Raw genomic sequence first — 15,559 nt, forward strand, 5'->3', positions numbered from 1 at the left:
CTCCTGGTTTTGTCATACATTTCCCAGCATGCAGTTCGTGGCTACGCACGTCACGTAACATTAGCTACGTCTGACAACATGATCGAGTGGGCACTGCCAAGCAGCTGGATGTACGCGAGCAGTGACCTGCAATTCTTATTTTTTAGCTCATACATACGAGATGTAATACATGCGTGAAAGTGACGACGAGCCGGTTCACCCGCTGTTTTCGACGTCTTAGAGAAAATATAAGTTTGCTAGCCTAGCCTTAGCTAGCTAATGGAAGTGAATAGTTAGCTAGCTTGAGGGTTGTTGGCTAGGTTATGATAGCATCTCCTTTATTACTATGGCCCTTTGGCCATCTGCAAAATGTCACACCTGGTTGACCTGCACTGTACAACACATTCCAAATAAGATAGAGGTTTTGTCTTTTTTTGTGGCTACATAAGTGCAGCTGGTGTGTCTGATACTAATGTTAACTCGCAGATTCCATGTCGAACCAGGAGTCGTTTTACTGTTGCACGGACCTTTGAAACTAGCTAGCTAACGGTATAGCTTTAGTGTTGCAGCTTGTAGACAAGTCAGTTGGTTAGAAGTCCTTGCTACTTCTATTAACCCTTTGGAGCGACAACTTAACTCATGACAAAACAGCTATGACTGCCTGGATGTCTGAAGCAGGAGAATGAGTGGGAGCTTGGAAGTGAGAAGATGCCACCATCTTTCACCGAAGACTGTCCAGCTTAACCTATCGATTAGCTGACCAACAATTGTTGGAGACGACTGGCAAGCACACAGAGTTAGTGAGAAGCTATTGCTCTCGGCTTTACTGTCTCGTCCAGCTCTTTCGGTCCATGGCTGCTGTTAGTGGTATTAACATGCTGTCTCAGGTTGGAGACGCGGCACTGTCAGGTCCAGGAGGAGCAGGGCTGCCGCCTGTGTCCTTTACCAACACGTCGGTGTCGGCAAGCCCAACGTCAGGGACTGATAACCGGGGGTGCGAGAATGGCGCCTTGATGGACTCGTTTGGGATTTTCCTGCAAGGACTTCTGGCTGTGGTGGCTTTCAGCACGCTGATGTGTGAGTATTGTCGCTGGTCTGCTGTGTGCCAGATATCTGACACCAGCTGCTGATGCGATGGGACAATTATCCAATAGCATCACTCAGGTAATCAAATGCGATATTGATCTCAGCTGGGAGGCTCATGCCCGAGTCTATAACAGAAAAAGGCAAACAACAGTGAGCTAGCCATGCTGTCTGTCTCTTTTTTGAAAGCTAAATGCAGACGCAATACGACGTATTCTCTTGTTTAAGCCGTGGTTGGAATAAAAGCTGCTTGCTCTCTACACTTCCTGGCACATGTTTGACCTTTACTGCTACATAAGAATTCCAAACAGGAAACTACTATGGTTTTCATCATTGGGGTTTTGTTTTGCTAATGGCAGTCTGAGTTGGCAGTCAAAAGAAGAAAGTTAAGGGAGCAATTGCAGGGGAAACCTTACCTTATTTACCTTGATTATGCGTGTTGGAGGTTCACTTGAACTGTGATAAATAGGCGCCTGCCACCAGGTCCAATTCATTTGTGTGATACTAATTTGCAGACAACCTCAAGTGACTGACAATATACCCTGTAGCCGATTCACCGTAAAAGCTATACCTTTTTATTAATCTTTTTTCTATTTATATAGACATGGAAACATTTACGTAGAAAGATAAAACACACGTGGGCTTTAGCCATGGTTCCATTCAGTCAGTGTCTGGCACTGACAGCTGTGTGACCTAATGAGAGCAACCTTAGTTTGTGTCCCAGCAGCCTCACAGCCATGAGGAATGTGCAGCCTTTCAGAGTTTTTCCCTCTTGGCAGCTATCTGAGCAGGAGGAGTAGGCTGAAGCCTTTGCCTGTGTTCACATCACACCCAGCTGCATACAGGGTGTGTTTAGTCTGAAGTCATGCTTGTGCTCAGAACAGAAACTGAGGTCACTTGCTGTATAGCTTGCCGGCATGAAGACACAAAAAAACCTAATGAAAGGGTTTGGCGCAGGGCAAGAACTCAGTATAACCCAGAGACCCAAATCCTAAGGATTAAGGGTCTGGCACTGAACAAAAATGGCCTAACTCAAGGAGTGGCTCCAAGCATAAATATAAAAAAAAAAAAACTGCATGCAATTAGATAACACTACGACCAATCACAACAACACACAGGGTGATGTATCCAGAGCCCCATACACTTAGCTACCAGCAGAGCTAAATGGTTGATTAGACTCTTGCCATATCTGGTCAGCTAAACAGCAAAAACGTCCTTCTTGCAAAGGAACGATTCAAGCGCTGTCTTCTGTTCCTCTTTAGAAAAAAAGCCTAGTGTAACTCGCTCATTGTAGCAGACAAAGCCGTGTCAAACAACTGGTGTTCATCTGCAGCCATCTTGCAATGTTTACTAATGACTTCAACGTCACAGCACTGTAGTCATCTGTTTAGCTCGCCTCTGGCCCGCCTATGTGAGATACACTGATGTGATTGGTGTAGCTGGGCTACAAGGGTATAATTAATGAGCATCATTACTGAATGCCAGAGTAACTCGCTGAGCAAATTCAAATTTTGTTCTTGCAAGAACTCTCGATTTCCAGAGTAGGGGTTGCTTTGCATCGCGGTGGATTTCACCGGCAAAACGCTAAGGCGTGTCGCCTGTGTCTGTGTTGCTCACCACCGAAACAGAACTCAGAATGGCAAACCCCATAGACTGTCGTGCTAAAATATTAATCTTATTTGTTTTGCTTTTTCTTGCTTAGATTTTGTAAAAAGTATGGAGAAATAGACACGGTAAAATCCGTTGACCTAGCCTTAACCGGAAAATAAGTCTGATAGCCAGTTTATGTTCTGTTAGCGAGCAAACTTTAACACAACTGCCCACAAAGTACTGCTTGCTGGTAAAGTGCTAATTTCAAAACGTACTAATATATAGACACTTTACAAACGCATAACCCCGTCCGACATTGTAACCAAAATATGTCTGAGTTTATTTGCAAAGCTTATGTCAGTGAACTAGCATGTTGCTACTCCCCACAGTATGCGGCTTGAAACACCGACTATCAACACACAGGATGACTTGACCAATCACAGTCCTTGCGGTCTGCGTTGCCTTGATGCAAAGTTACACATTTTTGAAAGTGCATGTCAAGCTACGGCAGAGGGCTCGGAGAGGGGTCTGCGGGGGTACGCCATTGATTCTAAGCAGAAGCATAAAACATCCTCTATTAGATGGTCATGGAAAACAAGCCACTAGTGAGAAGAGCAAGAGCTTTAATACTGTTGCACCTACCCTGCTTTCAACAATGAGCCTTTTTGCATAAAACCTCTCCCTGGTAGTTGCAAAGTTTGTTATCTTTGTAACACAAACTGGTCTATTTGTTACTGCTATAGTTTAGATAAACAGTACCAGTCAAAAGTTTGGACACGCTTTGGGAATGGGAAAGTGTGTCCAAACCTTCATGTGATTTTCTGTATAACAACAGAAAATGACATGAACAAGCACACAGACAAGTTCTTGGAGACTTATAAATAGTGCACTGGATTTACTGTTGCTGGTTTACCAATAGGATAGATTGATGTATGAAAGAGTTTTTAAGTCTGTTGCAATTAAAAGCATAAACTCTAAAGCGTCTATTTGAAAGCAGAAGCTGATATTCTCTGTGCAAAACATGTCATGGGGTCATTTGAAAATATTCCTGGCCAGTCTGAGCATACTATTATTGTGAGTTTCCTGAAAGGAATGAGCTACAGGTAGTCCTATAATCTTTGAACAAATTTTAATTTGATCATATAGCTTAGTTTTATTTTTTAACTGGTAGTCTACTCAGCTAAGCAGTGCTACAATAGAGCATGATACTCTGAATTACTGATATGAACAACAAAGAGCTACTAGCTCCTAAGGATCCCAATCTACGGAGAAAATGAACACGCTGTTGTATTTCTGTTGTATTCAGTTTGTTTTCAATTACTGAACATTAACGTATTTGAAGTCTGATCCACTTCTCCTTTTTGGCCATCTGTGAAAAAAGCTCTTTCCTGTTTCCTGTTAACTTCACAGTGACTTGAAAATAAGGGTATTAGATAAATCATTTACCAGCTGCTGCACATCATTAGTATGTCAAGTTTTAGGTTCTGGTCTGTGCCACTAGTTCTGCCTCCTCTGTGACCAACAACATATTGCCCTTGCTGAGTTCCTCATGCCTAGATTTAGCCATTGTTCAGTTTGTCTCACCTTAACTCAAATAGCTTCCACAGTTTCCTGCAAGCACGATGAGAAACTGTTGTCTCACTTGTGAGCCTACTCGTAAGTTGGTTTAACTGCTCAAAATTAGATGTCAACCCTCATTTCCTAATCATAATTTTGTCAGTACAAGGAAAACCTTTCAGTTGAACTAAACAGACACACTTCTATAAAACCAACACAAATCCTCATTGGACCCTTGCCATCTCACAGGAGGGCTGTAACTCAGTTAAATGACAACAATAGAGATTCTGGTTGATTAATTTTGTGTCCTTCTTTATCTATAAGAGTGATCTGTATTACAATCTCACTATCTTTGTGGTGCACTTTTACCTCCACAGTAAAACGCTTCAGGGAGCCAAAACATGAGAGGAGACCCTGGAGGATCTGGTAAGGCAGCTGAGCCAGCTTAAATTAATTTCTCTTTAAGTGAATCCTGCTGGAGTGCCTCAGAAACATATCAAATGTCCTGTCTCTGTACAGGTTCCTGGACACCTCAAAACAGGCCATTGGGATGCTGTTTATCCACTTTGCTAATGTCTACTTGTCTGACCTCACAGAGGAGGATCCGTGCTCGCTGTGAGTCAATCCTGTATTTCACTGTTCTCCTCAGAGCTCCCTGATTCTGCATGTTACAGATAGATATCCAAGAATTTGTTCAAGTAAATGTTATTCGTATAAGTAGACAATAAGTGTTGAATTAAAACCAGAAAATTACTATGCTGTACAGTAGGAAAGCAAACTTAAAATTACATTCAGTTTTCTGTCTCTCCCAGATATCTCATCAACTTCCTGTTGGATGCTTCTCTGGGCATGTTGTTGATCTATGCTGGGGTGAGAGCTGTCAGTGCTATTGTAGAGTGGAGACAATGGGACTCTCTGCGTTTTGGAGAATACGGTGAGCACCATGTGTGTGAGTAGTAAAGTGGGAGCACCAGTACAACCCTAAAATGCCTGTTATGTCCAAAGGAGGGCAGTAGCTGTCATCAGTACTGCAGTGCTGCAATGTCATTTCTTACATTGCCCGTGCCTTCTTTTGTGTGTGTAGGTGAGCCAGTGCAGTGCACAGCGTGGTTGGGCCAGTGTATCCTCTACATCCTCATCATGATGTTTGAGAAGGTCCTTATCATGCTGGTCCTCCTCATCCCCCAGTGGAAGAAGGTCAGAAAAAAAGTTAAACTGATTTTATAGGGCCGGGATTCTTTTTTTATTACGATTTTCATTTATTGTGATATGATATATATAATACATATCACCCTTTTAGCGACAATATATCATGTGACATTTCTAAAAACTAAATTTGTTTTCTAAAAAGAATCCAAATGCCAGTCAGTCTGATGTTAAGAGTGTCAGAGTAACATCCTATATAAACTCCACACTGCAGCGTTAGCAATCGGTCTTGTTGTGAACTTTATAGCCTATATTAAACGTTATCATCATTTATCTTTGATAAGTCTGTGAACATAGCCGTCGAACATTTTTCATTCAATGATATGATTTGGTGATGATTTTTGATAAAAATAGTAACAAAAATAATAGGACTAATAACAGTTATCATAACAATAATATGACCTAATTAGTCATTTTCAGGGCAATTAGCCCACATCTTATTTGATGGGGGGTGCGGTAAGGGACCTGAATAATGGATAGAGCGGCCTTGGTCCCAAAAAGGTTGAGAACCACTGGTTTAGTCAAAGAAAACTTCAGGAGAGCTTCTCTAAATACTGTAGAGCATGCTCATTGATTTAGAGTCCTACGGTCCACAACAACTAATAATTAAAACACTGACATATTTAGCAAAATTTGTTGCATCTGAATGTACACATGCTACTTGAAGTCTAAGATAAATACTCCTACTTTGTGTGTAGTACAGCATACTGAGGACTCATAAAGAGATGTTCCCTGACTGGGAATCGAAGCCATGGCAGTGAGTGCACCGAATCCTTACACCAGGGACAACAGACAAAGGTGGAAGGACATTTTACAAATGCAGGGTTTCTGTTAGAAAAAGAATTGGTGCCTGTCCCATGTTCTGTAACATTTCATTGTCTTGGACAAGTGGGAGATATTCCGGTTAAATGTTATTTTTTGTTACACACAAATGATGAGGTGGTACTATCACGTTTTATTCTACAGCCCTAAATAAAAAACAGGGTTTTAGTTCCTCTACAATTTAGTTACCATGGCAGTGGATCACTAGTTAAAAAAAAATCTATCATGAATCATTCAATTGTGCCATCTCTCTGGGACCAGAAAGCTATAAAAGTTCTCAAGCAAACCCAAGCTAATCATCCCTTTTTTTCTCACAGAGATCTGGATTCTAGGTGCAAGTCTATATACAATTATGTACCTGAAAATGAGCATAATATGAGCACTTTTATAGACCTCGAGGTCAATTACAGATTTCCTGGTGCTAAAATGGAGCATCAGGAAATCTGGAAACACTAGCAGGAGGAGAACTCTGTGTAGGCAGCACAGATTGTTTTCGGTTTTCTCTCTACTGACAGTACAAACAACGGAGCTATGTGTTGGAATCGACCGGAATTCTCCTTTAAAATAATTAGTCCAATATAGCACCTACAATGCTAATGCAGAATTGTTTTTGATTTTTCCCTTCTAGTAATTAGAATATTAACTGAGTGAGAGATACAAATGGTAAACAGGTAAACAGAATAAATCAGCAAATTTTGCAACAAAAAGAAAAGGTCTAATTTAAATCCTTCACAGGCCCTCAAAAAATTTGTTCAGCAAATTATCAAGTAAAGTAAACACTCCTTTAGATTTACTTTCCATTTGCAGACCAGGTATACTCTTTCCAATGATGTTTGGTAGTTTCTATCAGATTCCAAGTTGGGGTGTGTTGTCCATTGTACTGCACGATTAATTGTTATAAAATTGCGATCTCGATTTACCCTGTTCACGATTAATTTTTAACTAACTTTGATATAAAAAATAAAAATAAACAATTCGTAATTCTTTATTTTTTATGACTTTGATTCTCATTTAATTTTACGAGCCGTCTGCATCACAAACGCTACTACTTTCTTCTGTGACTTTTAAACGTAGACCATATAAAATAGGTTTTAAAGTGCTCCCATGTGCTGCCATGCTCTCCCTTCTCTTCATTGAAGCCTCTATGTTTACAGACTTGTGGTGATGCACAATGTGCAATAGGTGTCAAAAATAATCTGTTTGGTACTGACAGTTTGTTTTGTCATGGTCAAAAAAATCGTGGGAGAGAATCATGATATCAATTCTAAGCAAAAAAAATCGTGATTCATAGTGATAGTGGACTATCCTATTTTATTTTTGCCCCTACTGAGCTGTAAACATTCTAGTCTAAGGCTAGGTGTGCTGTCTGTGTTGGACTGTATATGCTTACGTTTGTGCTTGTGTATGTGTTGTGTATGTTTGTGTGTCACAGCTGGCTCTCCTCAACCCCATAGAGAATCCTGACCTGGAACTGGCTATTGTCATGCTCATCGTTCCGTTCTTCATCAACGTAAGTGTTTTTCTTGGCACCCTTATATTACAACTCCTGCTACACCAACACTACAGGTGTCTAGTGAGATTATACCATGGCCATTTTCTTGTGTATGAATGTAAAAATATCTTGTTGGTGTAAAATATAAAATTTGCTTCTGTTAATTTCCTGTGGGAACATATCATTCACCACAGTATTATATGTTTCCGTAAGGCCCTCATGTTCTGGGTGGTAGATAATTTCCTAATGAAGAAACACAGGACAAAAGCAAAAGTGGAGGAGAGAGACGAGGACTCACGAGGGAACGGCAAGGTGCGCTATAGACGAGCTCTGTCCCATGATGACTCTGAGTCAGAGGTAAGTCTCACTGTAGTAATACGACGGGGGGGCACATCAGGGATAAGAAAACATCACTAGCTAAACAGTGTCGGTTTTTATTCATAAAACAGACATAGTTGAAGTTGACCAGCAGTCAATACCTCAGAGTTGACCATTTAAAGGAGACCGTGTAAATTGCAATTGGCACACAGCGCTTCTGAAACTGTGACTGTCAGCTGTTCCTTGTCTCCATTACTGATTGTACTTGAAGTGTTACGGACAAACTTACTTTGTACTAGTTCTGCTCAACCTTAAGACCCTGACGCACCAACCTTAAAATCGGCCGTTGGACAGTCTGGCGAGATTGGTGACTCAAGTCTGTTTGGTGGGATCCGTGTCGTTGTCTGCCAGAGGGGCCGTCGGTCTTCATTTTGGCCGACCTGACATACCTGGAAGGCCGGCACTGCCGGCAGTCGGACTCAAATGACCAATGTGATTGGTGGCGTGCTAAACCGGAAATGACGAGCGGGATGAGGGTGACTAGAGTCTCTCAAAATCTGACAAATCTTTTAAACTGACCTTTGTTGATCTGAAATGAAGACGACTGCATTCTCACTTAAAAGAGTTTAAGTTTAAGAAACACGTTTTGTTGCACTATTGTAGTAAAGTATGAGATCATATTCTGAACAAGCCGCCATGACAGTCTGGCTTTGAATTTCCAGAGAAACCAGACCCACGTGACGCGTTTGTCCAATCGGCTGCTTTCAGCAGTCTGCTTCACTTTGGTGTGTTCCAAGGCACTTTTTTTGGCCAACTCGAGGAGGCAGTCAGTCCGAAGAAAAGAGACAGAGGGACTGTGCCTTGTGCTGAAACTTGTTGCAGAAAACAGCTAGATAGACTTTTTACCGTGATAGTCTTTTAAAACTTTCTCTCATGCAGTGATGTTTCCCGTTTACAGTTATGGGATTCTCGAAACAGATTGAAGTCTGATAGCTGGATATATGATTGACCACAGCAGGGTGACGTTGGGTTGCGTTTATCCAAACGTTGAATCCGTCTCAACTTTTCGCTGCATGCCGCTGTCGTTTTTTTCCGGCACCCCACTGCAGCACCCAAACACTTGCCCCATTCAAAATTAATGGAAAGACTTGCATTTTCGCCAGACCGCCTGAGAACCATTGCAGTCTTTGTGAACGCAGCCTTTGTGGTTGCCTAGATCATGGTTCCCAGCTATTTTAAAAGCTTGTAAAGCAGGTTTGCCTAACGCAGAGCTCCGTGCCAGACACACAACCAACCATTCATACGTCCACAACACATGAAGTCATAACACCAGTCTGGCAAAAGTAGTAACACATCCTGCCAACAACAGTAAAGAAGTCTGATGTGTCTAAAGAACACAGTAGTTTACTGTTTTACTTTATCAAATGTGTAATTTAAGAAATTGATTGTTAGATTTTTACTCAACATTTGGATGGTCAAAGCAGTGCAAACTAAAGCCACCAGCTTCATGCTTTGTTTCACTTCTGGTTCTGCAGCTGGCCTCAGAGGGCATGCTTTCAGCAGAGTGTTGATCAGTGGGGGATGGGCTGAGCTGTTCAAGACGTAATGTTGTCAGCAGTGGTTTGCATTTACTGCGGGCCAGTGGCGCAATGGATAACGCGTCTGACTACGGATCAGAAGATTCTAGGTTCGACTCCTGGCTGGCTCGTGTCTCTTTTTCTAGCTTTTATTTGGCTGAAATGCAGCATTAGCTGATATTGATTTTCAAAATAAGATAATCAGGTTTAGGTGAGAGTAGGAAATGAGTCATACAGTAAAGTTAGTTCAACTTACTGTCTTACTTAGTAAATGATTAATTAGTGGTTTTCAAAGTATGATGAACTTTGATTTAAAGGCTTGAAAGTCCCTTTTATTAAAAAAATCAAACCAAGCGGCAAATCCCCCAAATTTGATATTCAAACTGATATTGGTATAGATTGATATTTACTTGCTTATGGTATGTCCTTGCTATTGTTTTTTTTCTAATGTAGTGCAGTATATTGGCAATACTAACTTTTACATTTATTTCAAAAAATACTTAAAAGCAGGGTTTTCCCTGCAATTATTCACTTAGGCGCAACTTCTAACGTATATTATTTGACAACAGCTGGTAATGAATTGTCTTCCCATTTGTTACAAATGATGTTGAGTTATAACTCAAACATGCTTCACTTCCCTTCTAACTTCTGTGGAAGCGGCTGTTAAACGTGATATTGTCATTGCTGCGGTCAGAGAATGTCAGACAGAAGTCAAGAGGAAGTAATCAGGCACGCAGGTTTGGGTTTTGGCTGCTGATCTGTGTTTTCTGAAGGTGGTGCAACACAGCGGTCAGTAGTGCTACGGATAACACATCTGACTGTACATCAGAAGGTCGTAGCTTTGACTCCTAGCTGGCTTGTTTTGACATCGTGTCCACCCATCAACCCATTCAATTGACCTGCATCACTGTTCTCAAGAGCGTATAACAGACACAACCTAACACTGTCCATGATCATATTTATCCAAAATCATTTTACTTGTAGGAGTTACAGTGGTCTAATGACTGTCGCAATCAAGGCCAGATTATACACTTTGGTCAGTCTGTCCTTATATAGCGGATTTGTCCTCCTATTTTAAGCACATTCAGCTTTTAGGTCAAACATCAAATCCAATTTGTGTATTACTGTAAATGCAGTGACTCCAGGTCCCAGAGGGAACAAAAGCACAGAACGGACATAGTCTTTCTGATGTTTTTCATGTTTAATTTTCATTTTGGTAACAGAGAATACAAATCTAACTGCTGATTAGACTTTATTTGTGAAATCAGGTATTGAAGGATTTGAGCAACACATTGTTTCTCACATTTGTTCTCTGTTATCCATAGTTACATTTCTTGTCAGTGGGCCACATTCATTAAGGGTTTCAGATCACTAGAAAGAAAATGTAAAGCTGCTTTTCAAGGAATTTTAACATTTGAATGGTCAACGCAGTGCAAACTAAAGCCAGCTTTATGGTTTGTTTCACTTGTGCATGCGTTCTGCAGCTGGCTTTAGAGGGCATGCTTTCAACAGAGTGCTGAACAGTGGGGGATGGGCTGAGCTGTTTAAACACCAAATCCTTTCAGCAGTGGTATGCATTGACTGCGGGCCAGTGGCGCAATGGATAACGCGTCTGACTACGGATCAGAAGATTCTAGGTTCGACTCCTGGCTGGCTCGTGCCTCCTTTTCTAGCCTTTATTTGGCTGAAATGCAGCATTAGCTGATATGGATTTTCAAAATAAGATAATAGCTCTATCAGGTTTAGGTAAGAGGAGGAAATGAGTCATACAGTAAAGTTAGTTCAACTTACTGTCTTACTTAGTAACTGATTAATTAGTGGTTTTCAAATGATGATGAAATTTGATTTAAAGGCTTGAAAGTCCCTTTTTATTAAAAAATCTAACCAAGCGGTAAATCCCCCAAATTTTATATTCAAACTGTTTTACTTGCTTATGCTCTTTATCTCCTGCTATTGTTTCTTTCTAATGTAGTGCAATATGTTGGCAATACTAATTTGTTCAGCGTTTTAACATTACATTTTATCAGCGGGGGAAAAGGGGTTTATTGTTATGGGAAGTGAGGCTCTCCGTGTGTAGAAAAGTACCGTAGGCAGCAGCTGCCGCTGACACAGTGATGCGCATAGTTTTGATGGGTAGTCAGTGAAGCTACAGTAGTCAGTGTTTTATGTTCGCTACAAATACACACTAAATCACCTGATTAATGCAACATAATCACAGCGTCTCCCGGCCATTTCCCCCGCAGAAAGCTGCTACCAGCCAGGCTAAAGCTAATATAGTTAGCCTAAAGAAAAAGGGGTCTGTCCGTCCCAACTAATGCTACGGTTTGGAGCCGCGACGCTGGAAACGTAACACTAATCTACAGTAATCTGTCTGATCTGACATCATTTACACTGATTTAATTGTTCTTGGATACACAGTTTGTTGCTAGTGCGCGTGACATGCAGGTCTGATCAATTTATCAAACCAACGAGCTGGCCCCGCCAGTCAACCACAACCTGAAACTTAGAGGAAGCAACATTTATGTATTATTAATATCATTTTAAGTCTCAGTTGATAGTATTATATGAATACAATGGTGTCGTGTTAGACAACCAGTGTATTTCTACCTAATGTCCCTCTCCAAAACCACTTCAGAAGAGTAACGTTAGCCACATTACTTGCTTTGGTGTTTGCAAAGCATTAAAGTTTAACAAAGAATGGTTCACACTAGAAAAAACCCTTTTTAATTAAAAAAATCACCGCAGTAGTTGAGAATGATTTATTTTTTCCAGATAGAACTATTTATGTAATCTTTTAAAAATTACTTTTTCTTTTTTCATATCGCAATATATATCACAGGGGAAAAAATATCGCAATGTCAGATTTGTTTCCGTTATCGTGCAGGCCTAGTTACAATTATCATGGGCAGACAGAGCCACAGTGCAGCTGCAAAATAACCTTCTGATTAAACTTCTTTTGGTGAAACATCCATACGTACGAACTGTTCGTTCAATAGTTCAGATCAGATTAGACAGCTGTCTCCATTTACCCTGGAGAGATCTGAGGAGCAGGCCGAAAAGAAGGACATCAGGTGGAATTTACGGCTAAGGCTAACTCCTTATCAGCCATATTACTACGCAGCATTTTCCTCGCCAGTGTACGTTCTATATCAAACAAAATGGAGGATCTTTCACTGAGGATCACCACTCGTAATTGTACTATGGACTGCAATATCATGATTTTCACAGAAACGGGGCTGTGCAACGATAAATGTGACACAAGGAAAACAAGACGCGCAAGTGTAGGTGACGTTACCCACACAGTTGACTAATCACTCATGGATCCTCCCCCACTCAGAACAAGTAAACAGCTTGTGCCTCTCCGTACTCTCCCTTCTTAGAGCACATCGGCTCTGACGGCCAACCTTGTAGTTGGGCCTCCTTGAGCTTTTACTCTGACTGAACCATGTGTACAGCCTCCTTGGCGTCAAACTCGTCCAAGCTAGGTCCCTCCATACTTATTCTAATGAGGTCCTCCACTCTGTCTACATGCAGGGAGCCTCTGACGTCAGATTTAATCCTCAGGGATAGATGCTCTTATTTTTATGAGCCCCTACATTTCGCTGGCCAAAGTAAATTTTCGGTGGCCCAAATGTATACTGATAAAAACAAAACCGAAAAGACAATTTCACGCAACTTAACACAGCCTTCCTTAACTGTAACACGTCTATAAATGAAAAGACATTAACAGAATGAAAACTCAAGTTCTTTTGTACCATTCTTTTTAAAATCAGTATGCAGTACGCCTTTATAGAGGTACCATGAACCTGTCTCGCACTCTGCCAAATTTGGCCTAATATTTGTCGGTCTCTTTTCCCCTTTTGTAGATCCTTTTCTCGGCAGACGATGAAATGGATGATTCAGATGAAGACGATGTTCGCCGGCTCACTGGCCTGAAGACGGTTAAGAAGAAGAAGCTTCGCATGGGGATCCCTGTTTGACCTGTGTGCATAGCTAAAATGTCAGATTAAATCTGGTAGCTGTTCTCCTTGCAGGCTCAGTTACATTGCCCGTACCTCCGCAGACTCTGTCAGCCTTAGGAATTGACGCAATCTTTTCAAACATAGGATGCTCTTCGATGACAGAAGAATATACTGTAATTGAATTCCCTTCACTGTTGACTCCTGGAGGACTTCTGCATAAACTGTGTCTAACTTGGGATATAATTTAACCCACTGGGAAATAATTATGCAGGTACTTCAGATCACTAATGCATTTTGACATGGCACTCCTGGGAACAGTGTTGTGTCTAAAGACTTTTTTTGGAAAAACAGAATCCCATCATAAACATCTATATCATGTAATCCTTTATGTACATATACTAGCAAAACATTAACACTGGTTTGATACAGTTTGGACTTCAGTGGCAGTGTGTAATAGGGGTGTAGTGGTCCAGAATAGGGTTGGTTGGACACAACAGAACCAAACATCATGCAAACAAAAGTGAGTTTGTTACATTTTATAGTCTAACATGTCTTCTAAAGTGATTGTATTCCTGATGTAGATTCTCTGTAAACTTTGTCCTTTGTTTTCTCATATAGATGTACCACCATGGCCTGTGATGCGTGTGTGTGAGGGTGTGTACAGTTGGACACAGTTCTCATTTAGAGCAGCATTACGTCAGTGTTTGAATCACTACATTGATGCAACTCTGATCTCTTTTCAGCACAAATACACACTGAACTACTGCATATCTTGTATGTAATGTTACTCTTGTCAAAAGGAGCGCATTAATGGCTGCAGCAAGCTTTCATTTTTAGCCCTTTTAACTGTTAAAGCTGTATGACTACAACATCCCTCTAATATCAGCTTAGCATGTGATGTCTGTCTGTAGACACAAGACTGCTGTCCCTCTTTGTTTGTGACTGTTTAACTGGTGCGCTCTGACTGTTCTTTGTCTTTGAATGTCTTTCTTTTAATTTTTTTTAAATATAGTTTTAAGTGTTGTTGTTTTTTCGGGCCAAAAAGGTGACTATGCTTGTTCCAAAAAGTGTTCTTTATTCTGTAATTTCAACAGGGAGAGTAGATATGGGAACCATTTCTCGCACAATTTCCCATTTATCACAGCTTTCACCTATCCTTTTGTGTTTGTTTTTTGAATTGTTACAATAATGTGCCTGAGTGAAATTACCAGCAGGTGTGTTTGTTTGTTTGTTTTTGTTTTGATTTAGTTTTTTTTTTTTTATTGTTTTATTTAGAGCTCCAGATGTTCAGGCATGAAGCAGCATTCAGCGGGCTCTGATTAAGAATGTGACATGCATAGACCTCTAAACTGTTAGGTGATGGACCAGACAGACAGGTGTGTGTGTGTGCGTGTGTGTGTGTGTGTGCGTGTGTGTGTGCGCGTGCGCGTGCGCGAGCGCGCGCAAGTGTGTGCAAGCAATTATACAGTGTACCCACACGTACTGGCATGTGTTCAAGTGTGCATTGGTGTGACTGCTGGTCCTCTTTTAAAGTAAACGGAGAGTGACATATACTGTGACAAGCTTGGTGATGATTTCATTATAATGTTTTTGGCATGATGGAAAGGAATAAATGATGGTTTTGAAGGAAGAAAGTACAGCATCTCGCAGCAGTCATGGTAACCCAGCTCAGCCAGGACAAAGAGGGCTCTTAGTATTTTGCAAGGGGAATGGAGGTATGTTATCATTCTAAAAGCTTTCCAATAAAGGATGTGATACACTATCGTGATATCTGATTAGGTTCTACTACAGTGTGTTCTATAGTTTCAGTATTGTGAAGGATTAGTGATCCTTTACCAGGATTCAAACCCAGGCCGTGGTGTCCATCACGTGATAAGAGCGTTGGATCTTAACCACTAGACCACTAAGGGTGGTAAGGCGTCTCTTCCCCGTGCCCCGGACATGACCCAATTGACGCGTCATTTAATGAGGCG

The 15,559-nt window shown here is 41.0% G+C and overlaps 1 protein-coding gene, 1 long non-coding RNA gene and 2 other non-coding genes across 5 annotated transcripts; 3 read left to right on the plus strand and 1 right to left on the minus strand.

Annotated features, from left to right (window-relative positions):
* Positions 1 to 62: 62 nt before the first annotated feature.
* On the plus strand, positions 63 to 15,361 carry stimate (STIM activating enhance). 2 transcript variants are annotated; one of them, XR_004331830.1, is made up of 9 exons: positions 63 to 1,056; positions 4,587 to 4,635; positions 4,729 to 4,824; positions 5,022 to 5,143; positions 5,294 to 5,406; positions 7,670 to 7,747; positions 7,943 to 8,086; positions 13,491 to 14,106; positions 14,205 to 15,361. XR_004331830.1 is itself a non-coding variant. In XM_032514848.1 (8 exons), exons 1-8 carry the CDS (start codon positions 831 to 833, stop codon positions 13,602 to 13,604), a joined length of 942 nt encoding a protein of 313 aa, XP_032370739.1. In that variant the 5' UTR covers positions 63 to 830; the 3' UTR covers positions 13,605 to 15,361. The 2 variants fall into 2 exon arrangements, 1 of the variants encoding a protein (XP_032370739.1); XM_032514848.1 differs by having other exon boundaries at positions 13,491 to 15,361.
* Positions 2,838 to 8,713, minus strand: LOC116688671 (uncharacterized). Its single transcript, XR_004331833.1, has 3 exons — positions 8,703 to 8,713; positions 7,577 to 7,579; positions 2,838 to 3,167 (listed from the first exon to the last, which is right to left on the minus strand). It is a non-coding gene; the product is annotated as an uncharacterized LOC116688671 (long non-coding RNA).
* On the plus strand, positions 9,683 to 9,755 carry trnar-acg (transfer RNA arginine (anticodon ACG)). Its single transcript has one exon. It is a non-coding gene; the product is annotated as a tRNA-Arg (tRNA).
* Positions 11,210 to 11,282, plus strand: trnar-acg (transfer RNA arginine (anticodon ACG)). Its single transcript has one exon. It is a non-coding gene; the product is annotated as a tRNA-Arg (tRNA).
* Positions 15,362 to 15,559: the final 198 nt, after the last annotated feature.

The sequence above is a fragment of the Etheostoma spectabile genome, chromosome 4 (assembly GCF_008692095.1).
Source record: "Etheostoma spectabile isolate EspeVRDwgs_2016 chromosome 4, UIUC_Espe_1.0, whole genome shotgun sequence".
Classification (NCBI taxonomy): domain Eukaryota; kingdom Metazoa; phylum Chordata; class Actinopteri; order Perciformes; family Percidae; genus Etheostoma; species Etheostoma spectabile.